Below are 19,415 nucleotides of genomic sequence, written 5' to 3' on the forward strand. Positions count from 1 at the left end.
TTTGCGTGCGCTAAGGATTTCTTCTCGCACCCCCCTGGGGATGCGAGGAGAAACCCAACCAAAGTGGTGGGCCGCGCAGCTGTTTTTCTGCTTAGGGCGGTGCTAACAGCCGCGCGCCCAGCACTTTGGTCAGAGAATGCCGGTTACTACGCCTTAACACCCTTGTTAAGGCGCGATAACCGGCATTCTCTGACCACACAGCGCAGTGTATTGAATAGCTGCGGGAGTTCCCTCCCATGGCTATTCAACATCGCGTTGAATTGAATCACCCCCACAGATAGTTAAGTTGAAGTTTTTTAGCATGTTACATGTATAGTAGTAATTGTACAATCTTATTGTATATGACTACATAGATAAGAAATAAAATGTGTGTGGTAAAATAACACATACTGTGGGGGAGATGTGTTAAGGTGGAACGGATTGTGCAGCTTTAGCTCTTCCTGCTTTGCCTCTTTACCGAGGAGAAGAAAGAAGCAGTACCAGCGAGATGTGTCTACATATAATCTGCTGGAGTGAGGGAGTGAAAACTCCTCTCCGGTGATCCCTACCATATTCCACAGTGCATCAGCCTAGTGGTGATGCACTTTGTCTCGCCTCCCGGCCAGCTACAGTAGGCACGTGTGAGATCTCGCAAGCATCGCGAGATCTCCCATACACAGCTCAGAACCCAGCAGCCGCTGCAGCCAGGTACAGTGCTGTCACTGCTGTGGTAACGACAGCTGCAGCTGTCCAAACGGCCAGTGTCACTGACTGTTCATACATTGGCTGGCACATTGGTACACTATATTGTAGATAACAGCTCCGATAATGACGGGGGTGCATAGTGTCCCTGTCATTTAAAACCCAAACCCACATTAATACATGGGGGAGAAGCTCCATTGGGCAGGGACTGATGTGAATGACCAGATATTCTCTGTAAAGCGCTGCGAAATGTGTGCGCTATGTAAATAACTGGTATACGCTAAACCCCCTAACGCCCCTTCATACATCTCCCCGTGTGTGATATAAACAAATACACGACCATACACTAGCACACATCTAAAAGCTGGAGGCTGAGCTCTAAGATGCAAAGTGGAAATACATGTTCTTCAACAAAAATTCCATAAACAGCATTAAATAGGGCTTGACAAATATTTCTAAAATCTAGGAGCCAGGATGAAAGTGTAGGAGCCAGACCCGGGCAACCAACCCCCATGGCCACACCACTAACTGGGTACCCCAGGTAAACCACCCTCCCACATCCACATTACTGAGCAGCTAACCCCCCTCTCCAGGCAACCAACCACCAGAAAGATCACCCCGGGCAAGCAAAGTCACCGCCAGCAGTGGCCGAACTAGAGTGGTGGGCCCAGGTGCAAGAATATGCTTTGGGCACCCCTATGCAGTACCCCCAGTAGTCGTCCGCTATGCAGTGCCCACAGTAGTGCCCCATTAATAATGCCACTTATACAGTGCCCCCAGAAGTGGTCCCCCCTATACAGTGCCCCCAGTAGTAATCACTATGCATTGCCCCTAGTAGCGCACCCCCCTATACAGTGCCCTAGTAGCACACACCTTATACAGTGCCCCAGTTGTAGTGCCCCTTTAATCAGTGCCCCCAGAAGTTGTCCCCCCAGTAGTAGTCTCCATATACAGTGCCTCCAGTAGTAGTCCCCCCTATGCAGTGACGCCAGTAGTTGTCCCCACTATGCATTGCCCCTAGTAACGGCTCCACCCTGTACAGTGCTCCAGTAGCGGCCCCCCATACAGTGTCCCCAGTAGCGGCCACCCCCCCCTCTGCATTGCCCCCTGTAGCAGCCACCCCCCTCATGCAGTGCCCCTTACACATAAAAAAACCCCATAACTACTGTATCATTCACTGCCGACTCCCACGCCCCCCGCAGGCTGCCCGCGGTCCTCACCTCAGGAATCAGGATGATGATCGATGACTGTCTTGACAGTCACACACACAGCCAGGGGCAGCCATGCCCAGCCCTGTATCACCGACCACCGGCTCCCATGCCCCCGCAGGCCGCCCACGGTCCTCAGCACTGCACTTTCAGTCACACAGTGACACACAGCCAGGAGCAGCAGCCGCTGCCCAGCCAGCCCTGTATCACCGCGCCGGCTCCCACGCGCCCGCTGCCCGCCTTACAGTGACTCCAGTTTCAGTCCAGTCTCCGGCGCAAGTACAGCAGTCAGCGCGGCTGCCTCTCTCCCCTCACGTTTTTGACGCTGGCGCCGCCCTTGTTCAGCGCCGCCCCCAAGCCACCCGGGGGCTGCAGGGACAGTAGATACGCCACTGGGGGGCAGGGGGTTGCTGAAAATCTGGTCGCCATGGCGACCTGGCCCCTGGGTTTTGTCGAGTCCTGGCATAAAAAGAAAGAAGCCAGGCCACTTATTGGACCTCAGTAAGAGCTGGTTATATTCAATGTATTGATAAAAACATGTTCATATTGAGGCAGGAGATCACTCCTATTATGCCTGTATATTTTTCAGCTCCTTGCAAATGCAGGGTTGTTATCAATACAGTAGGCCTAATTTTTCTGTGTACAAATCTCACAATTTGTAGCAGATTGTGAATGCGATGAGGCCTGCATACGTAACGTAGAGCAATTATAGGCATTTTACAGCCACTTGTAACTGAGTGGGTGTTACTGGACAGCAATAAGGCATTCACACATTAGATGACAGTTAATATTATGGGCAATTCAGAGGTGAGTGCTTTCAGTTTGATCTCATGCACCGAGGATGTGGCTGGTGCAGATATATGTTGATGATGACTGCTTTCTCCAGTGGATGGATGGGGTAGTGTGGTCGCATAGACTGAAACAGAGATTCTCTTGGAAGGAGGGGAATTCAATTCTTTTTTGCACGCCAGTTAGTAATGGGCGCCCGACTGAGCAATTAAATTGTTGCTATGATCAGGAGCAAGTGCCATGGGAGCCCAGATCTTTGCTTACACCCTCTGAGGTGGCTATCAGAAATCCGCGTAATTTGGGCGCGCGCGAAGGAGGACTTTGCACAGGTTTAGTCGCTTTTACGCAGCTAAACTCCAGTGCATTTCGGCGCGTCAAGCGCGATAAGTAATGCAGTCGCGCCCGATCTGCAAAACAATTGAATTGCTCCATTGGTCACCCATGATTTATTGCTGCCATAGAAACAATTTAATTCCCCCCTTATGGAGCATACACACGGTCAGATTTGTCAGATGAACGATTTGACCAATGATTTGAACTATGAACGATTTTTGACTGCATTAAAATGAATGGAATTATCCAAATCTGACTGCAAACACATCAGATGTCAGATATCGTTATCTGACCATCGGGAACGCGCATCGTTCATCGTCCAGACATGTCAGATTTTCCTTCAGATCTGAACGATTGAATGATTTTTTAAATAGTTATCGTTCAGATCTGAAGAAAAATCTGACCATGTGTATGCACCATTAGACTGATCGGTTGAACCAGCCAATGGGCAGCTAGTGTTCACTGTAGCTCCGGCGGCAGGCAGGGTGCCGGAGCTAGAGAGGGCAACTATGTGCGCGCGGGCGAAAGGGGGGCGTGGCCATAAAAGGGGGCCTGTCTATGAGACGCATCCCCTTTTTCATCATACTTGGGGGCGTGCCCGGCATTTACGGACACGCCGGGCAGCCCCCAAGCGCTGCAAACAGGGAGAATAGATGCAGGGCGCATGCGCCCAGCATCTATTCTCCGGCGGTGACTTGGTCACCGCACATTTCTCCACCCGCGGGACACTGCGTTCCGCGGGTGAAGACTGCACCCGCAGCCTGTGAGGGCAGGGTGCTTTTTGCCCTCCTTCTGGAGGGCAGGGTGCTTTTTGCCCTCCAGAAGGAGGGCAGCGTGCCGCACCCTGCTAAAACAGCCTAGCGAGAACGCTAGGCAGCGCAGACTGTGTAATTGTTAGCATTACTGCCTCACAGCACTGAGGTCATGGGTTCATATCACACTACGGCCCTACCTGTGTGAAGTTTGTATATTCTCCCTGTGCTTGTGTGGGTTTCCTCCGGGTACTCCGGTTTCCTCCCACACTCCAAAAATATACTGGTAGGTTACTTGGCTCCCAGCAAAAATTAGCCCTAGTGTGTCTGTGTGTGAGCATGTGGTAGAGAATATAGATTGTAAGCTCCACTGGGTTAGGGTCTGATGTGAATTGCCAAATATTCTCTGTAAAGCGCTGCGGAATATGTGTGCGCTATATAAATAACTGGTAATGAATACATATCTTCTTCAGGGTCCATAGGGGGTCCACAGGTTTGACCTTGGGGTATAGATTGGGAACTAAAATCCGGGCACCACGCAGTTAAAGCTTTTAGCTCCCAGGATGCACTGGATCCACTCTCCCTATAACCCCGCCCCCAGGCACCTTAGTTTTAAGTTGGTGCCTGGCCGGAGTCGGGTCACCCTTATCGCAGGGGGACTGATTAGCAGCCCCTAAGCTTTATTTTATGAGTTACAGGTTTATTTATTTACTTTTGGACTCTTCAGAGCGGCAGCGTCGGACTGTCCATAGGACGTCCAAGCTGCCGCTCCGTCACCCCGCCGGCACTGAAACGCCAGTATAGATCTGGGGATCTCGGCGGGACCCCAGAGTCTGTAGTAGTCGGACTCTGCGGGCACCCAGGACTGCTGCCGGATCGACTGGGACAGGTAAGGTGGCGGGTTGAAAAGCAGTCCGATGCCCCCGGTCTATGGGGACAGACCGGAGGTGCTGGCAGTGGTGACGGGCCCCCCCCCCCATACCCCGCGTGTCCTCTAGACCACCAGGGACTTCAAGATCGGCGCAGGGAGCCGGTGTCCCGTGGGTTAATAGCCGGCAAGGGGAGGCAGCTTCCTGGTTGTAGCGGCTCCTCCCCTCAGCTCAGTGCGCCTTTCAGTACTATAGGCTGGCGTCGGTGAGCTGCTTCCTCTGAGGTCTCCAGGCGGCCATTTTATTTCTATGGTGCAGCAAAGAACTCCGAGGACAGCAGTTGGTCCAGTCCCCCTGCGTACTATGGCTGCGCTCTTGGAAAGCAGAGATGCAGATGCCATATATTGGGAATATCTTGTTTGGTCCTAACCTTTACAAGATTGTAGCAACATTGGCAGTATCACTAACAGCAAGATTTCCGCCTTCAGCTATACAGGTTCTCGGACTAAATCTGTTAAGTCTTTTTGTCCTCAGGGTCAGCGTAAAGGCCTGATTTTTTCCTAGACTGTCGGCATCCACAGGGGCCATACTATACCCGGTACCAAGCAGACCTGTGCATCCAGACGCCCTGCTTCTAAACCTAAGGGTAAACCTTCAGCCTGACAAAACAGGTCTTCATCTGGGGGATTCCAGAGTGAGATACCGACTTTATCAGTTCGCCCAGTGCTGGTGTCAAGTCACCACGGATGCTTGGGTAGGAGTTGTAGTCTCTCACGGGTACGCCCTCTCATTGATCAGATGGCCTCCACACCTGTTTTGTTACACAGGCCCTTCTTCAGACCCAAACAGGGCCTTCATATCCAGAAAGCTACACAGGCCTTGCGGTAAGCAGAGCTATTTATGCCAGCCCCACTATCTCAGCAAGGGACTGGTTATTCTACTTTCTTTCTGGTGCAGTGGCTGAATGGTCCTCATTGGCCTATCCTCTGTCTCAAATCCCTGAAGTATTTCCTAAAGGTGCTTGCGCTCCATCATCCGACATTTGGAACCTGGGTACTTGATAGTATCGCTGAATATTCAGGACACGTACCTACGGGTAACTATAGAGCCCTCGCATCAGCGTTAGCTCAGGTTTGTTGTGCCACTGCCTTTGGACTGTCCACAGCCCCATCAGGGTTTACCAGATTTATGGATTTTATGACAGCCCACCTGTTCAGTGTATACTACTGCTCCAGTATCTGGATGGCCTCCTGCTCTTAGCAGGATCACCAATGTACTTTTGAAGCCATTTCAAATTAACTATTGTTTTCCTTCACAAGTACAAATGGTAAATCAACTGGGAAAAAGCCCTCCCTCTATTCCTCACAGGGTATGATTCATCTGGGAGCCCTGCTGGATTCTCAGAATCAGAGAATCCTTCTGACATCAGACGAGATCTCTATACTGCATCTAAGAGTGCGCGGATGTCTCCACAATCGACAAGTGTTATTACACTCTGTAATGCGGGTTCTAGAATCCATGGTGTCTACCTTCAGAAGGGTGTAATATGGTCAGTTCCATTCCAGGCCTTTGCACAAACTAATCCTCTCCAGATGAAATGGGTTTCTCCATCGGATCACGGTTCAGCCGATAATGCTCTCTCCGGAGGTGTGTCTGTTTCTATCTGGGTGACTATGGCCATCTCATCTAGGGTAATCCTTACAACGGATGCCAGTCTCTAGGGCGCAGTGACCGGTCCGCACTCCTTCCGGGGCAGTTGGACGTCTGGAGCTTCTGCCCTGCCAATGAACTTATTGGAACGTTAAGCTGTCTTGGGCCCTTGGTCTAGCCTAACACATACTTCACGGTAAACCTGTAAAGGTTAAGTTAGATAATGACACAATGGTGGCTTACATCTAGTAGACACTCATAGTTAGGCAGCAATGAAAAGAATGTCACACATTCTGACATAGTCCAAGAGTCTCCTCCCGGCCTTCTCTGCGGTGTTCATTCCGTGACTTCTCCATTGGGAAGCGGACTTCCTCAGCCATCACAACGTGCATCCCGGGGACTGGTCTCTTCTCCAAGAGAGGTTTCAACTCCTAGTGACCACAGGGGGCCTCCCAGAGGTGGTCCCCATGGCCTTCTGACTCTATCGCACACTGCCAGTGTTGGGGTCCAGAACTAGAGGTACTGAAGCTACCTTCGGTGACGCGTTGGCAGTAAAGGGGACCTTTCACTTTGTGTACCTGTTTCCTCCGGTCTCCCTTTTGTCTCGGAAGTTTCAAGCGAGAAGGAGGTACTTTCCTGCTGGTGGCTCCAAATTGCCCCAGATGTCACTGGTACTTAGATTTTCAGAGTCTCCCCATTGACACTCCGTTCCTGCTGCTTCAATGTCCGGACCTGTTGTCTACGGGTCCTTGCCTTTCCTTGGACCTGGATCGTTTGTCTTTGACTGGGTCCCTACTGTGGTCCTAAGGCTTCTCTGGCTCTGTCTTCATCGGGATGTTTAGAGCGTGTGGGCCAGCTTTTGCTGGGCTCTACCACGGAATGTGGCGTACATAATTCTTATGGTATCATACCTGTAGTTACGATTCTCAGGTGTTTCGAATTTCCAGAAGTTCTGGCATTCCTTCCAGCTGGCTTGGGTCTCGACCTCCGCCTGGCCTTCCTGAAAGTACGGGTCTCTGCATTGTCAGTATGGTTCGTATGTGGAATTGCTCCACTCTCGGGTATACATGCCCTCCTTGAAGGTGTTTTCTAAATTCTACCTCCCTTTATCCCCCCCTAGGGGCTCCTTGGTATTGGGCTTTGGTTCTTCGTGTCGTCCTGTGGCTTTCATTTGAACCACTAGTTTTGATAGCCTTTACGTGGTTTGTGGCTTAGACTCTCTTTCTTATGGCGTTTACATCTGCCAGGAGAGTGGCGGAATTGGGGGCGTTCTCATGTGGCTCCTTCTTCTGGATATTTCAACAAGACAGGGTTGTGAGTTGCACTTGCCCTGTGTTTCTTCCTTAAGTGTTTTTTAAGTTCTATATTATTCAGGAACTTATTGTACCTACATTTCAGTCTCCAGTCCACTCGGCTAGGGTGGCCTCATCGACTGGGGTCCGGCCTCTCCGGATTTTCTTAGTCTGTTCAAGTTTCTTCAGGAAATCAGACTCCTTCTTTGTACTCTGTGACAGACATTGGTTAGATTTGTATGTCTATCTCAGTGGCCTACACATAGGAAGGCCTTTTGGTTTCTGTTGATGCTTCTTCTACTCGGGCTGTGGGCCACTCGTTGGTGGCTCGCTGTGGTGCCTCGGCTGTTCTGCCTTGCAAGGTGGCCACGTGGTCTTCTGTCCACACCTTTCTAAGGATCTATGCTTTGGATTCCTTTGCCTCTCAGGATGCTTTCTTTGGGCGACTGTTTATCATCACAGGAGCGTCTCCACCCTTATAAGCACTGCTTTGAGACATCCCCAAGGTCAACCCTGTGGACCCCCCAAGAAAATGAGATATGGTAAGAACTTACCCTTGATATCTCTTTCTTCGAAGTCCATAGGGTCCACAAGGCACCCACCCTGACACACCTAGCTTCATATGGGCTGTGTAACTGGTCACCGGTTTCCCGTCTCCTTCTCTGTGAGTATGGTTCATGAGTGTTCCAGTCTTCTCTCTCTTTCTTTCCTCCTCCGGCCTTTGGCTGCTTACAAACTAAGGTGCCTCTGGCTTGGGGGCGGGTTATAGGGAGAGTGGACCCAGTGCATCGTGGGAGCTAAAAGCTTTAACTGCGTGGTGCCTGGATTTTGGTTCCCAACCTATACCCCAAGGTCAACCCTGTGGACCCTATGGACTTAGAATAATGAGAGATATGGTAAGAACTTACCCTTGTTATCTCTCTTTCTTCGGTTTATGATAATATTGTGTGACTAATTTCTTAGATACTACAGCACTGAACTCATGTTTATACTGCTGAGTCTGCATATATTCTCAAATCATTTCAAACACCATGTGCTGCTGTCTGAATGCTGATCTTGCTCTATTTTTCTGCCATTAAAGATTGACCAGTACACCCTGATTAACCTCTATTTCCCTCAACTATACAGAGGTTAAATTATTATTCAACCACTGTCCACCTAAAGACAGATTAACAAACTAAACACACATTATTTCTGTTATTCAGATTGGTTTAAAAGAGATTTATTTACAGTACTTTTGCATTTTAAACCCACGATACTGTAGTTTTCAGCTGTGAACTTATGGTCGGTACACATGGAGTGATCAGCCAGGGATACAATATCGCTGGCTATTCGTCCTGCACCCTTCCTGTTGTGCTGGATGATCGATACTGATCATCCAGCACACCACCAATTCATCAACGACTATAGCGTTGATCGCAGGTCCCTATAGTAACCTGCTCGATATCGAGCAGTTTGGCGAGCATGCACGGCCGATGGACGATATCGCTATCGTCCAAATATGCCCGCGCATCGCTGGTCGGGACCAAAAAATGAATATTGTTCAAATCGTGCATTTAAATCGCTCCGTGTGTACGCACCATTAGTCTGTTCTAAATCTTTTGGAAAATATTTCAAACAGAAACCAAAATCTGTTTTTAGTTTTGGGTTGAAAAAAAAAAAAAAAGTGTTGTATTGAGTGATTTTCAATTCATTAAATTATAAAAGCATAAAATTGTGTTTTGGTCACCAGATACATTCCACAGGTCCAACACTTTATTAAGTGAATGCATATAAAAGTCGTCTTATGCAACTCCATATCCCTTTCAGACTAGCAGCAAAATCTCGGCTTTGAACCCGGGAATTTGCTTAGTCTGAAAGGGTCCTTTAAAAAAACCCCGGCTCGACCCAGCATTTCAACCTGGGTAGTTAGAAGGGATGAACCCCAGATATACCTGGGTCGCGGTGTAGTGTAACCAGGTATCCCGGGTCATCCGACAGCATAGGAAGAGCTGGCGCTTGGAGATGATCTCATCTCCAAGCGCTGGCACTAAACCGACATAGCCGACCTGGGAATAAGCAGTGTGTCTAAAAGGGGTCTCAGCCGGGTTGCATCTTGGTTGGACCCGCGTTCAAAATCCCGGGTGTGATCCGGCATTTTTATCTAAAAGGGGTATAGTAGAGAAATACCAGCACCAGGATATAATCTGTGTGGACATTTTTACTGAATATACTCTGATCTTCTTGGGTTTGTAATTTTCAACTTTCCAACTAAATTGTATTCTTGCTTTGTGTTCTTGCTTTATGCTATAGTACATTGTGTCTAGGTGGTTAGTATAGCACAGTGGTTTCCAAACTGGGTGCCGTGGCATCCTGGGATACTGTGGGTTGGTGGTCCAGGACCAAATCAAATTATTTATGGCTCTAGTAATAGGCAAAACCAATTGGGGGTGGCTCTTAATCATAAAATGTGGACAGACACAATTGCAACTGTCCACCAGCACAAAACTGAACCTAAGAATGACAGGGAACACAATTTTACTTAATTTAATATTTTTTGCTTCATTTCTTAATGAAAAAACTTTTGGCCTAAGGGTGCTGTGAAAAAAAAGCTGATCCTCTAGGGCACTATGATTCAAAAAAGTTTGGGACTATTGGCACAGCGAACAAACAACCCTTGTAGTAACTTGTAGGGGGCAATCCAATTAGGTGCGAGTTGGCTTGTGTGAGCAGTTTTTTTTTTTTTTTTTTGTGCTCACCTATTTGAGGGTGTGAGATGGTAAGGAAAATCTTTATTGTAAGGTAAAAATGTTGGGACACAATGCAGAACCCCTTAGACAGCCCCCTTAATGACTAATTAGGCATTTAGACATTTTCAATTAGCTTGTCCTTTTTTGGTGTTTCAAAAAAAAAAAAAAAAAGGTTCAAATTACCCCCAAATCAATTTTTATTCGTTTAGGCACCCCAAATTTAATCATATTCTTTAATTGTTTTATTTATTTATTTTTTTATTTAAAGTGACCTCAAATTACCACAAAAAATCACCTTATTGTCCTACTTTTTTTTTTCATTTAATTAATTTAAGGTTCAACAGTTCTTATAATTTTTTTTTAGAATTTTTTTAAAACACAATTCAGCCATTTCACACCATTTAAAAATCTCCAGTACTTCCCTTATGCCCACTAACAGCCTTCTATATGGTCCTGCTAACAATTATATACATTTTTGTGGATACAAGATGGTTTCCCCACTTTTTCAAGCACTTCTCCCAAGTTGCATGCTATAGGGAATTCTCACACCCTCACTGCGAGTAGTGCAAGTTTGCATTTCCAATTGGATTGCATGTTTATTGGTTGCGGGCATTCGTATGAAGTGTGTGTGAGTTTTATGCGACACGCTCGCACTTGCAAACTTGCACCTAATTGGATTGCCCCCATAGAGTTTTGTTAACAAGATGGAAATATTCCACACCATTGTTTATTTAGTTTGAAGATTATTATTGTTATATATTTAATTTATTTTTTTCACTGATTTGTAAGGCTCAGTAGTGGACAGTAAGGGATAACAGCATACATAAAACAGAAACATAAGAGAGATTATATAGGCCTAATTGAAAACAAAGGCTAGGGTGGGATCTTAATGTTAAAGTTTACAGTCTAATACAGCCTAATAATAAGTTTGAGGCATCCCTACGGTCTCCATAGTTTTTCAAGGCACCCTTAAGCCAAAATAATTACCGAGCAGTCATGTTTTTTTAGTTGGGTCAAAATAACGTAATAAGTACAGTGTGTAATAAAGAAAGAGAAAAAAAAGAGAACCACTGCTATTCTTTCCCATTGCTCCCTTCATGCATCTTCCCTTTGCACCCTCCTTGTGTCTCTCTTAGTCCCATCCATGTCTCTCAATTTGCACCTCTCCATGTCCCCCACCTTTACTCCAGTTGTAATAGCCAGCGCCGTTTTGGAGCATCGCTCATCAAATTAGACCCTGAAATACATACGGGAGACTGGCAGGCGGGATGCCAGAGGTGAAAAGACTGGCAGCAACATACCGATGCTCAGAATCCCGACTGACTCAGTAAGTATACTAACCCTCCCCCCCCCTTCACCCCCTAACACTCCCTGCATCCTAACCTCACCCCCTTCTCTCCCGCAGCCTAAGCCTAACCCTCCCCCCTTGGTGCCTAAACCTTATCCTCCTCCCCCCCCCCCCCCCATCCCCCCTTGGTTGTTCTGAATACCTAGTGTTCACTCTAGGCCCAGCAGCAGGCAGGGCGCCGGACCTAGAGCTAGGACACTTCTGCGTGCGCGCCCGAAAAGGGGGCATGTCTTTATGACTCGTCCCCTTTTTGTCACTCCTGGGGGTGTGCCCGGCACGGACATGCCGGGTGCCATTCACCAACAGTGACCACTGCGTCACCGTTTTGACCACCCGCGGGACACTGACCCATGGGCTGTCTCAGCGGGGCGCCGCGCTGGGGGGGGAGGGTGCTTTCTGCCCTTCAGAGATAGGGCAGGGCACTGCGCCCTACTAAAACAGCCTAGCGGGAACGCAAATACCCCTGGACCTATGTAAATGATTGAAGAGTGAGAGTAAGAAAGTATACAGATGTATGAGAATTTATAGTGTTGTTTTATTGACCTGGCAGGTACAGAGTGCTCCATTGTAAACAACATTCTTGTTAAAATCCCAAGGAGTGGGAATGGTTGCAGGGAACTTAGCTGGCTCCTTTAGGGTGCCTCTATCCCTAGTGTGTATGTTGCATTACATTACCCTCTGGACTCCTGTGATATGGCAACCTCTTTTGCTGTGATCAATTAGGTATTAAGGAGTTGTTGGGGTGGCGAGTGTGTCCCTTCAGAGGGTTACTCTCCGTAAGTTAATTACGTCACCCTGTGTACACTTTGTACAGATGAGATGGCTGTGTATGGGAAGTAAGAAGACCTTAAATTTGATTAGGGTCCCTTTCCGTATGTAAAAGATATCATACGTTACCCTCACTATTGTCTGTTATAAAAAGTCTATTGTCGTCTATGATGTATCTGCAACAGTGGTGCACAGCAGCGGCGTACTGCATATGAGCTTACCGGTCGATGTCTTCAGTCTCACCTAGTGCAGCTCTTGAGAGCAGCCCCACAGTGAGGGTGAGAACGAGGGAGTCTGTGTGGTTGTTGTGCCGGCAAATCTTCAAAAATCCCCCAACTACGATGGTAACAGCGGGTGGGAGCTTCCTCCTTCGGGGATGTCAGACGCTGTGGCTGTCAGCGGGAATGTGTTGTCTCGTATCAGGAGAGGTATTGCAGCAGCGTCAGACCGTGCACTAGTCCGTCTGAGGAATCTCCTCTCTGTATGCAGGGGGTTACGTGTCGACGCGTTTCGCCCACTCACGGACCTTCTTCAAGAATTGATGAAGTGTATGTTTGTGTATACAGCTATGCTACCATTCCCATGTTTTTTTCTTTGTGATATTGCCTGTCTACTCTCGTTCATACTTTACTACAGGTACTTGTTTTGGTTATCATTTCCAATGCCTTTCCCTAATGTTTACCTTACATGGTTCACTCCTTACTCGCAAACTCCTGGTAGCTCCCCAGTAAACTTAACTGTATTTGTTTAATTTAAGTTGTTCTGTGGATTCTCACTAAGTCTAAGGGGGAATTCAATAAGCTGTGATAAAGCAATAACTTGTCGTGCGTTATCGCACCGTTGCAAGATAATTTTGCTTATCGCGTCTATGTACGCTCCCGTTTTTCACACAGTTCAATTGCCAAAGTAGTGTTCCAGCACTTTCCTAAATAAGACCTCTGGCACATCTATCAGCAACACATGGTTCTCTTCTTAAAACGCGAATTAGTCGCAAACGGATGCAATAGACTGCTTTGCTAGACTGCACTGAGTATTTCTCTGTGCGACTGAGTCTGAATCTGTATACGCAATGCTACGATGCAGTAGCTGCAGGTTTTTTCCACGCCAGGTAAGTAGTATACAGATTCAGTCGCACACCGATATACAAATTTTGCATATCAAATTAGTCAGGGCAGTTTCGGGAAGCAGGTTGTTGCATCTGTTTGTGATTCTAATCCTTTTTTGCCCCATGATCTTCTATGTCTACAGAGATTTCTGTTTCTATGCTACTGTATGTTTGGGCAGTTGTTATTTATGGAAAACTTTAATAATAAAAAAAACCCTCTGTGATCTAGCCATTTCACTGGCATTAGGGTCTGTTATAAACAGAACAGTTCCAATATGGGAGTTAGGCAGAAAATAGGACTATGGTTTTATTAGTGAAGTTCCAATATATTCTTGCAAGCAGAATATTAGAGAATTAAAACAAATATATATTTGGAGATATCTAGGACATTAATGCATAAGAAAGCTGACATTGCCTGCTGCAGTCATCCGTTGCTTTATTTTTTTAATTTTCTTTCCATGAAATAAAAACTAATTTTCACTACTACTTCACCTGCTACTTTCTGTGTTCCAAGAATTAAAAACATGAATTTACGGGCGCTGTCCAACTAACACGGGCAAAGGTGCTGCAGATAACCTGAACAGAAAAGTGATTATTTTACTTTTGCATCTTTTTTCTTGCTTACCCAAGGACTGGCATCTACTTCTGGAAAGGTAAAGTGGTCACACTGAGAGCTATTTGGAGAGTTATGTGGTATATATTTTTCGAATTGCTTGATTGCTGCACATCACAAGTGTTGTATGCATGCATCAGATCAACTTTCAGAGTTTTCAGCATGTTTATTTTATTCGTTATTAAATGTTTAAAGTGAGTATTTTGACCCATCTTTTATAAAAAGTTCTAAACTCATTGCAGTTAACCGATAATTATAACCATGTAGTACTAGAACAAGTCAGTAACACCTTTTTACTTTCCATTTAAGGTCTTGGATTCATCATCACTAAGTTTTAGCACTCGAGTGAAGTGGTTTGCAATATGCTTTCTTTGTGGAATTGGATTTTCGATCCTTGTAAGTAAATGTGCATATATGTTTTTTTTTTACATGCAGTAGCTATTTTCAGATTTCCAGTCATTGATTACTGGCAACAAAAAATAATATTATCTGCACAAAGTGCAATTGATGGAATTTCCTTGTATGTATTAACTTATCTCCAATATATTTCTGTTTTTGCAGCAATAAATGCACATAAATATACTCTTTAGTACTACTACTTTGAGTAGTCTCTATAGATTCAGGACATGTATGTAGGTAGACAAGAGGAAAAGTTAGACTTAAATATTCAATGCATCGAATGTATCATTTTTTAAGTTTAAACGTAACCTTTAGTAAAATAGTGATACTGCAGAAACACTCTTTTTTTGTCATCAGAAAGAATGTGACTAGTAATAAATTGGTTTGAGTTAAACAGTATGCTCTTCTGTAATAGTCTTGTTAATGTATTGCTGCTTAAATTAAATAAATGTGGTATTTTATCAGTAGTGGTTATATTAGATGTATCATTCTCTCATGAGGGATCCAGAGAGAGCTAAAGTGGCCTATTTATCATCAGAGGCCGTATCATTGCTCCAGTGCAGGGACGGCTGCTCCGAAAAGCAACTGTCCCTGCGAGTAGTAACACTGCTACTGTTACTTACCTATCACTGACGCCAGCATCTGCACATGCGCAAAGCCGCTGGGGAGGTAGTGAGGAGGCAGCGGAGGGATCCACTCGGATCCCTCTTCGCATCCTCGGAACTCCTTCCCAAAGGAAGGAGCGGGGCTACGAGAACAAATGCCATCTGAAGATGGCGCTTGTTATCGCAGGCAAAATCTGAAAACTTTAAGTTTTCGGAGTTTGCTGGATATCAGGTGGTCCTATCCGACCCCTGATGATGAATGGCCCATTAACTCAAATGAGGGAAAACTAGTGTTTCCGCATGGTTAACTGGCTATTTTAGGTATGATGAATAACTCCTATAGTAAGTGATTGCAGCACCATAGAATGTGGACAGAGGTATGCTGGAAAGTCTCATGGGGTTAGCTGAGGCAATAAGTTACAGACACAGGGAGAGTTCAGAGGTGATCTGTGGTGAGCGTAAGCCCACTGATCGGAGGGGCTGCTTATCCTGTTGTAGTGCGCTGGTAATCCAAGGAGAATTATCCGAGTCCGAGGAGAATTTGCATCCTGCATTTAGCAGTTGGGACGAGCAGGAAGACATGTATAAAGCTTCTAAGGAAAAAGTGAGGTGCATCATCACATAACCAAAAGAGACAGAGAGGGTTCCTGTAACAGTGTTCGCAAATACGCGCTATTGCGTGTATTTTACCCGGTTTCAAGGACTGGGGACTCTCTTTTCTAAAAGAGCAGGGTCCCCAGGGACGCGCTGTGCCGCTGTCAATCCCTGTCAGGCTGACAGGGATTGGCTGCGGCACAGCACGTCTCCGGAGACACGACCCAGCCTCCCTGCAAGCATATAATAAAGCTGTCAAATAGGCGCCAGTAGTAATAGGACACCCCCAGGCGGCAGGATCGCATAACAACATTAACGTGGTAGTGTCGTCACCTTGCTGGGCATTGCACATGTTGCGGTGTCCGGTGGCAGTCCCAGCAGCAGCGGTAGTACTAGCAGTGTGCGGTGGTTGGTTATGAGTCACCGTTACTCAGCACTTCTGCTGTGTGTGTAGCACTGGGCTTGTACCGAGTCATCGTGCTGCAGCTTTATAGCAGATCCCGGCAGCTGCTGCCGCTTCAGGGGCTGTTCCTCGTCCGCTGAGCGAGGAGGTGTATCCCCTTCATCTGCCAGGACATGAGCACCACCGACAACGTCGCGGCCATGACTCTGCTGGGCAAAGCCCACACTCTCAACCTGCAAACCGGCAACCTCGTGAACTGGGGCTGCCTGAAGAAGCAATGCCCAAACTCCCCCAGTGAGGAGGTGAGTGCTGTACCCCAGGGAGTTGTTATGTATACTGACTGTACATCATCACAGTGTGTGTGGTGTTTAGCATTGCTATAGAATTCTAGTTATTCATGTCTGTTCATTAATCCAATTGATGATCTTTGCAATTATATAGGGATAAGAACTAGGTTGCATGCAAGTGATACTTTGTAGCACAGTGGGTCATCTCCCTACTGTGGGCTGACTTGCTTGTTACTTTTAGTTGGTAGAGGTTTGTATGTCACTGGAGCATACTACCACCTCTATTCTCTCTGCACATGTTACTAGAATTATTTCCAGTCATAGTGGTAACTACCTGGTGGGAACTGGTATGAAGTGCAGACACGTGCTGCAGTGTGATATAACTATGTGCTCTAAAGAGCCATGCAAGAGAGCAACGAGCCATGTACATGTTATATAATATGTACACATTAGATTAATGCAGCACATCCACGAGTAGACCAAAAAACTACTGCACGATTACAACACTGTAATCGTGCAGTCGTTTCACAGTCTGTGCTGTACCTACACTGTACGATTGATCCTTCAGTGTAGGCACCCTCCATCATCTGTGAACATGCCCAATCTGTTATCGACAGATTGACGAGCGTGTTCATCCGATTGATGTCGGAAACGATCAGCGGGAGTTCGTATCGCTGGTCATTTCCAACATAAAAGTGCATGATTTGTGCACGATTACTGAGCAATTGCACGATTACGATGTCGTAATCGTGCAATCGCTCGGTATTATTGGCATCTGCTAGGGCGCACACACTGCAGTCTCTTCCCGTGCATGCCTGGTACAGTAACCACTGTGGTGGGTGGCTCCTGGTAAATTGATCCTAAACTTTTGTTTTTATGGGCAGGACTGAGCTCATTACAACAAAATGGTGCTTACTGATGGGAGCCCCCATAAAGCAGAGACTTGGCAATAGGCATAAGTGACCATCACTGTATCCAAGATTATGTAGCCATTGGTGGAAATTCAGTACTGGAAACTTTATTTTGAGGAAGAAAAAAAAAAAAAAAAGTATATATATCTCCACCCAGTCATATCACCTAAAGGTTGAATGTTTTTTAGTTCATATCGTAAGTAGTCTGTTTTAGTTGGTGTTATTTGTCTGGCATGTATACAGTGTATATTTTTGAAACAGGAAGAAAGTAAATAGTACAGATATAATTAAATTCAAAATATTTGCAAGCTGTAAAACCCAACTAACAAAAGTGCATATCTGGTTTTATCAATGCTGGGAGAAGTGGAGGGGAAGGTCAGTGATGCAGGGAGTAGTGGATAGGGGGTTGTTATTAATGCAGGGAGTAGTGGATAGGGGGTTGTTATTAATGCAGGGAGTAGTGGGGGGGTTGTTATTAATGCAGGGAGTAGTGGGGGGGTTGTTATTAATGCAGGGAGTAGTGGGGGGGTTGTTATTAATGCAGGGAGTAGTGGGGGGGTTGTTATTAATGCAGGGAGTAGTGGGGGGTTGTTGTTAATGCAGGGAGTAGTGGGGGGTTGTTGTTAATGCAGGGAGTAGTGGGGGGTTGTTGTTAATGCAGGGAGTAGTGGGGGGTTGTTGTTAATGCAGGGAGTAGTGGGGGGGTTGTTAATGCAGGGAGTAGTGGGGGGGTTGTTAATGCAGGGAGTAGTGGGGGGGTTGTTGTTAATGCAGGGAGTAGTGGGGGGGTTGTTATTAATGCAGGGAGTAGTGGGGGGTTGTTAGTGATGCTGGGAGTAGTGGGGGGTTGTTAGTGATGCTGGGAGTAGTGGGGGGTTGTTAGTGATGCTGGGAGTAGTAGGGCAGTTAGTGAAGCTGGGAGTAGTGGAGAAGGGGGGGTTGTTAGTGTTGCTGGGAGTAGTAGAGAAGGGGGGGTTGTTAGTGTTGCTGGGAGTAGTAGGGTGGTTGTTAGTGATGCTGGGAGTAGTGAAGAAGGGGGGGTTGTTAGTGATGCTGGGAGTAGTAGGGTGGTTGTTAGTGTTGCTGGGAGTAGTGGAGAACGGGGGGTTGTTAGTGATGCTGGGAGTAGTGGAGAAGGGGGGGTTGTTAGTGTTGCTGGGAGTAGTAGGGTGGGTGTTAGTGATGCTGGGAGTAGTGGAGAAGGGGGGGTTGTTAGTGGTGCTGGCAGTAGTCGGGGGAAGTCCCATGAGTTGTCCCCATTGTTGTGCAGCCTCTGCTTTCTATAGATGGGCTCTTTGTACTGTATATCATGGGCTTGCATGATAAGCCTGCTGATGGTGAAATAAATATTATTAATGGCGTTAGCTGAGGGGGCCATTGTCGTGAATGCATCGCATTCCGGATATTGGTAAATCTGGCAGCATCGCATCCCCCATAGAAACCTATGGGGGAGGCGGCTGCCAGCTGGAATGGAGGGATCGCAGTGGGTATCAGAGATACCTGCTGCAGTCCCTGCTTGATACATCCGGGGGAAACTTAATATTTGAGGTAAACCTCCGAAAACAGATGTTTTCGGGGATTTTACCTCAAATATTCAATGATAAATGGGCCCCTAAAACTTTAGTTGGCTAACACTGGTAGCTCTAATGTTGATTACCAGCATCTGAGTCTATTATGGAAAAATGTCTCATTGTGCAATAAAGATTAACAAAATGTTTTACTATACTATAATAAAGCTAACTAATGCTTTACATAACTGTTTAGCATTCATTATTTTTTTCTGTTTAAGTTGTTAGATTTTCATAAGACTTTCATTCTGATGGGACCCAGAAAAGGTCAGGTAGGAACCCAATCTAGTAAAGTGAGGGGTCCCAGGGACCCACAATTTTTTTGGCTCACTGCGATCACTGCTGTAATGGTACCCAGAACTCGACAAGTACCACAAGATTGAGGACTATCCACCAAGAGAATAGCTATCCAGAACAAGCAAGTATAGCATTGTTTGACCCTGTATTCCAGCTGCCGGTGAGCAGGTTACAATTATCCATCCACAGAAATCCCCCTAGGTTCATATTGTTT

The 19,415-nt window shown here is 46.5% G+C and overlaps 1 protein-coding gene across 4 annotated transcripts in view; it reads left to right on the forward strand.

Annotated features, from left to right (window-relative positions):
• The window catches only part of SFT2D1 (SFT2 domain containing 1), a 102,685-nt gene that overhangs the window by 25,996 nt on the left and 57,274 nt on the right, over window positions 1-19,415 (forward strand). For 2 of the 4 annotated variants that reach the window (XM_088472525.1, XM_088472523.1), the window contains exon 2: window positions 14,447-14,533. In XM_088472525.1, coding sequence (XP_088328651.1) covers window positions 14,447-14,533 — 87 coding nt within the window. Of the gene's footprint in view, window positions 1-14,446; window positions 14,534-16,142; window positions 16,441-19,125; window positions 19,177-19,415 lie in introns of those variants that run through there. The other 2 variants (XM_088472522.1, XM_088472524.1) reach the window with 2 other exon arrangements.

Source organism: Taudactylus pleione, unplaced genomic scaffold (assembly GCF_031769625.1).
Source record: "Taudactylus pleione unplaced genomic scaffold, aTauple2 ptg000125l, whole genome shotgun sequence".
Taxonomy (NCBI): Eukaryota; Metazoa; Chordata; class Amphibia; order Anura; family Myobatrachidae; genus Taudactylus; species Taudactylus pleione.